General features: G+C 34.0%; 1 protein-coding gene across 2 annotated transcripts in view; it reads right to left on the bottom strand.

Annotated features, from left to right (window-relative positions):
* Positions 1–6,320, bottom strand: part of LOC106873390 (prostaglandin reductase-3) — a 101,038-nt gene that overhangs the window by 34,206 nt on the left and 60,512 nt on the right. For both annotated transcript variants that reach the window (XM_052968857.1, XM_052968858.1), the window contains exons 5-7: positions 3,709–3,807; positions 3,230–3,269; positions 2,249–2,277 (exon numbers count right to left, since the gene is read on the bottom strand). In XM_052968857.1, the coding sequence (XP_052824817.1) occupies positions 2,249–2,277; positions 3,230–3,269; positions 3,709–3,807 (168 nt within the window). The remainder of the gene's footprint in view (positions 1–2,248; positions 2,278–3,229; positions 3,270–3,708; positions 3,808–6,320) is intronic.

Genomic DNA, 6,320 nt, shown 5'->3' with positions numbered 1-6,320 from the left:
TATATATATATATATATATATATATATGTGATTGGGGGATGTATATGTTTTTGTTCATCTATTGTTCACATATTATTATTAGTGTGCCTGTATTTCTCCAGAACAATAAATATTCATTACACTATGTTATAAATTAGATTATTTTAAATTTAAATATTGGCGAGAAACTATTTGTAGCTTTAGAACAGTTTTTACAGCTAACAGCAGACAATCACCTTTAGTTAAGATCACACCGCACAAATAAAACAAACAAAAAAAACTTTAGCAGAATATTTCTTAAATGCATTAAATATTCTTTTGCAAGACACAAGTTAATCAAAAAGTAACATAATATATACTTTATAATAAAGATTTTCTTTTAATATCTTATGCAATATGCCAAGATTGTATATTGCCAACAAACCCAATATTCGAAACTTAATATACACAGCACAAAACATGTGTAAACTGAAGCAATGAAAATCAAAGGGAGATTGACAATGTACACCAGCCAATATATCGGTAGTTGAAAGCAAAATCAATTCTATTGTAGACAGGAAGGCAAGCTATATTAGAAGTTGTCTGAAAGAGTTTACAACAGCAACCAAGCCATTAGTATACTACAATGACACCAAAGACTGATGAGATCTCCCGTCCAATGGATCATTGCTTTAACATAGACCCTATCATATTGGGTTCTCTCAAGCTGACAGAAACAAGCAACCACCACAAGAAAATGGGAAATATTTTGCTCCTTCCCTTGCTCTATCACCATCATCATTTAATGATTGCTTTCCATACTGGCATGGGTTACACTGTTGAACTGGACCTGGTAAGTCAGAGAGCTGTACCAGGTTCCAGTCTGATTTGGCATGGTTTCTACAGCTGGATGCCCTTCCTAACACCAACCACTCCAAGAGTATAATGGGTACTTTTTACATACAACCAACACAGGCGCCATTTACATGACACTGGCAATGGCTATGACTATGGTTTCACTTGGCTTGATGAGTTTTCTCAAGCACAGCATATTGCCCAGGTCTTGGTCACTTGTCGTCGCTTCCACGTGGCCCAACATTCAAAGATCATGCTTCACCACCTGATCCCTTTCCCCTGCGAGGCCCGACATTCATACTACCAGCAATGGCCACAATTATGATTTCACAGGCGTCATTTAATGATACTAGCAATGGCTATAACTATGATTTCACTTGGTTTGATGTCTCTTGCTAAGCACAGCATATCACCAAAGGTCTCGGTCACAAAATAAAATAGAGCTTGCATCCATATAATTTTTCAAACCATAGTGTTGAACAAATTTAAAATGTTTAACTCCTTAGCATTCATATTACTGTCAAATGTAAAGCTTATTTATTCACATTGTTTCAAATTTATCATACATAATCTCATGGCTTTGGGATTTTAATGATGTGATTGTTTATTTTTGAAATGATACCATAGGGTAGATGTGAAAGGCTTGATCTGTCCATTTTGAACATAAAACAGGAAGAATATTTAGGTCTCATTTGACCAGTTTGAATGCTAAAGGGTTACAACAAGCATGAGAAGCAGGCCACATGAGAAGTGAGCAAAGAGACATGGCTCATCATCAAGTGGGTCACACTACTAAAAAAATAGAATGTAACTTTTCATTAGGTCTGCCAATCAGAAAGTCCCACAGGCTGCAGGTCGCCCATGACTGATTTAACAATTTAGTATCTAAACTGGTCATAACCAGCCCAAACTTTCTATGCATTTTCTGTTCTAACCAACCAAATCTGGCCTCTTGTACCTACCCTACAATGAGGTCAACCATGGAGTGGGTTAGTGGGGTTAGACTCTACAAGCACCTTCATTAACTGAAAAGAGGGGGAACATTGAATGCCTGCATAATCTCTACCCCATCAATTCCATTACTGATTGGGAATACAAATAATCTTGTCTAAGTTGTTCAGAATTTGTGCAATGTTCCCAGTCTCTGTCCCTCCAATAGAGTATTTACGTAGTAACTAGACCTACTAGGATTAATAAATTCTCCCTCAATTTAATCTATCAACATTAAAAAGTGTAAGAAACAGCAACCACAACTCTAATGTTGTGAAGCAAGCATTTTCATTCATCTGTAATTAAATTCTGAATAAGTGATCTTTTTTTAAAAGTGACATACAATATTTTTTCTTAAAAAGTAAGCTACAACAAAAATGTATGTAAATGACCAGTATTTTACTCGCATTTTGGAAAATAGACTTCAGAATTGAAGAATACTTACAGCAAATTGTCCAGTACCACCAGCAGCAGCTTAATTAAAATATTGAATGAAAATATAAAATATAAAAAGTCAAATGATGGAAAAATATCTAATACTATATTTTGTTTTATGTCTTTCAACTGCTTTTATCACTGCCATATTATGTTGATATTTGTAATTAGCATAGGCCTTCCAATTCTAAATTGATACTATGAATAGATACAGCTTATTACAAAGTTTTATCTCTATATAATATTTGGAGAGTGTTTTATGTTTGGAGACTACACTTTAAAATGAACAAGTAAAGTACAAATTCTAGCACTCATTAAAAAAAATAATAATTGGCATTTAAAATCAATATTTATTGATGCTTCAATCAATTTAGCCTTTCTGTGAGAAACAATGAAAAAATTAATTTTATATAAGAAAATATTTTTAACCTCGTTCTAAAATAACTTTAAGATTATGACCCATAGAGACAACATGGAGGTCTAACAATCAAAGATTTGTAATTTTAACTAGTTAAGTCTCTTCAGCAATGTTGCTGTTAGAATCATATAATTTCTCAATCTAACTGATTATATAGCAATCAATATCCAAAATAAATCATCTGAAGTGGTAGATTTGGTAATCACACCACTCTCTAATGGTGTGTGGTGAAATTTTTAGGAAAATTATATCACACACAAAGCATTCCAAGCTTTGCTCTAAAACAATTTTGGTGTTATAGAATACTCTTTAAAAATTAATCTAGTGCAATATTTTCTTATGCGGAATTAATTCATTCATAGTGTATCATATTAAACTGTTATGTAAATCTCAATTGCTTCAACCACCCCTTTCTCTGATATAAATGGAACTTCCATTTCGATAGAAACTAAAACAAACCAACAATTTTTATCAAAATAGAACAAACGATGTAATGGGTTTTTCCTAGATAAATAAAGTGGAATTAAATTCTACTCTAAAGAAACCTAAATATAGAATTAATTTTAAACTCACCAGTGACAAGAACTGTTTCACCTGATTTAATGCAACCAGCCTTCAGAAATAAAAATAATGGAATATTAGATTACAAACATTTTGTCATTCCTTAATTGAGTTTTAGTGTTTTTAATACCAAATATTTCACGAGAAAATGTCAATGTCAATCGTTTATAAAAAGGTTATTTCTTTAATGCTAGAATTCAATAAAGCAATTTCATATTTTCTGCTTTATTCTCTTTTTTTCACGTACATACTAGCAACAAAAATTATCCATTTGAGAGGTATTCATAAAAATATCTAACTTCAGGTTTTTTACCTTTTTATATTAGACGTTTAAAGAAATTTACATAGTAAACCTTTATTATTATATATAATTATATACCTACATTCAGCTACAAATGTTTGTACTTCTGTAAACTATTTTCTGCAATTATTTTCCAAACAAGAAATTTACTTTTAAAACATCTACAGTTTCTTCTATATAGCCTACTTACCTGATCCAAACTTAAGCTGGCAGTGAGACCACTCACTAACAATGGTAAAAATTCAGAGCCCAAATAAGGTAAAGGTAGTACTTTGCTGGCAGAAACTATCTAAAGGAAATAGAAAATATATAAAATATTTAACTGTGCCTATAAAGTTTATTCAACATAAGAATAATTATTTCATATGTGAAGTGTTCCATATTTTTCTGAACATTACGAAGGAGATGACAGAGGACTGAGATATGTGGCACCTTGCTATACTCAAGAAGACTCACCCACCACAACAGAATTAAGATCCTAAAACGAAGGTGCCACATAAAAAGCATTGGTATGGGTGCTGGTGCCATGTAAAAAGCACTGGTGATGGTGCCACATAAAAAACACCCAGTACACTCTGTAAAGTAGTTAGTGTTAGGAAGGGCCTCCAGCTGTAGAAACCATGCCAAAACAGACTATGGAACCTGGTGCAGACCATGGAACCTGGCAGGAACTGGCCTTGCCAGTTCCTGTCAAGTCGTCCAACCCATGCCAGCATGGGAAATGGACGTTAAGTGTTGATAATGATGATGATGATGATATGAATATTCAAACCAAAGCTATATAACAGTCATCATTCTCATAGTTTCAATGTTGACTTTTCTGTGCTTGCATGGGTCAGACAGAATTCATTGCAGCAGATTTTCTAGTCAAATTCCTTTCCTATGACCAGTCTACACTTGTTTCCAAGCAAACTAATATTTCCCTGTAACTAGACTGTTTTCATGTTAGAATGAAGATGAATAACACCAGATATGATAGTGACATTCAGTTACAACTATGTGATGTCAAAACAGAGAGGTATGCATGCACATACACACACACACACACAGACTGAATTACGATGGGCTTCTTTCAGTTTCCATTACCAAATCCACTCACTCATGAGGCTTTTATTGATCCAAAGCTATACTTGAAGACACCGATCGAAGGTGTCATAAAGTGGGACTGAACCAGAAACCACATGGTTGGGAAGCAAACTTCTAAGCCACAGGGCCTTGCTGAATGTTCAAACTTCTTGGTTAGTGAGATTTGAAAGATAATGTTCAGATATATACATTACAAAGAAAATTATTTCCCTTCAATTTTTAATATGTAACAAAATCTTTGTCTAACTATAGGTTGTTCCCTTCTGGACCCACTTCAGGATCTTCGGACAAGTATCCTTTGCGCTCCTACCCCTCGCCTCCTACAATAAGTTGCAGGGTTATTGTTGGCTGCACTGGCATCGGGTGGAGAGTGCAACATATTTTTTGAATGGACACCTCCACTTAAAATCCAAACATGTCCCTTGTTAATCTGCACAACAGACAATGCAATATGGTTATTCTTTCAAACCTTTTTCACACAGCAACTTGTGGTAGTCTTATTCATGCCAGGCTTGAAGCTGGTACTTATACTGGACCCATTTCAAAAGTAAATATTTCAAATGTCAATATTTTTACTAGTTACACTAAGCATAATGAGTCAACATGGTAGCTTCTATATAATCACCTGCTAAAAACAGGAGCTAAAAATTCCTCAGATAGCATTTTATCATCTTAAATGAGGAAAGACATCTATTTACATTCGACGGATATTTGTCCTCATCTTTGTTGTTAACACAGCATTTCGGCTCATATACCCTCCAGCCTTCTTCAGGTGTCTTGGAGAAATTTTGAACCTGGGTTCTCATTCCTAAGGTATTTTTCGATGTTGTTGTTATTATTATTATTATTATTATTACTGTCATTGTTCAGGCCACTGCTTGGAATCGAACTTGGAATCTTGGGGTTATGAGCATGGGCTACTAACCCCAAGATTCCAAGTTCGATTCCAAGCAGTGACCAGAACAAATAATAATAATAATAATAATAATAATAATAATAATAATAACATCAAAAAATACCTTAGGAACGAGAACCCAGGTTTGAAATTTCCCCAAGACACCTGAAGAAGGCTGGAGAGTATATCAGCTGCAACGTTGTGTTAACAACAAACAAGATGAGGATGTAAATAATGTACATAATTCCTCATCTCTTAAATATAGAACTGAAGGAAAGACATTAGACAAACCATTCCAACAAAACATTAAAAAGATAAGATAGTCACAGTTGGAATTCTTCTAATCATAGATTTTTTCAATCAAGATTGACCTAAGATAGTCAAACAACATCATTGTCACCATGTCATCTTTGTCACTGTTGTTGTTGTCATCATCATCATCATCATCTGAAATATGTTTTCCATGCTATCATGGATTGAACAGATCATTACAGTCCATATCAGTTCTTATTTTGGGTTTCTGCTTCCTAAGTAGGTTGGAAGATTACATTTCACTCATAGGATCTAGTTCAAAACGGGGACACCAGTATTTTTTTAACGAAACACTTTGAAACTTGGGACACTGGTAGAATGTGTCATATAAAACATCTTTTTCTCTTAGTCTTCTTAAGAAAAATTATTATATTGCAACTTATTTCATGTTAAAGTTGTCGCATTTCTGTAATTTCAACCAATGACTGACGTCCATTCAGCCGAATACAGTAAGTGCTGACTACGTAAACAAACGATTCTCAAACGATTCTGGCGGTGATAAAATTATT

The sequence above is a fragment of the Octopus bimaculoides genome, chromosome 6, assembly GCF_001194135.2.
Source record: "Octopus bimaculoides isolate UCB-OBI-ISO-001 chromosome 6, ASM119413v2, whole genome shotgun sequence".
Taxonomy (NCBI): Eukaryota; Metazoa; Mollusca; class Cephalopoda; order Octopoda; family Octopodidae; genus Octopus; species Octopus bimaculoides.
Note: the sequence above shows the minus strand (reverse complement) of the source record. Positions and strands in the feature narration are given on the sequence as shown.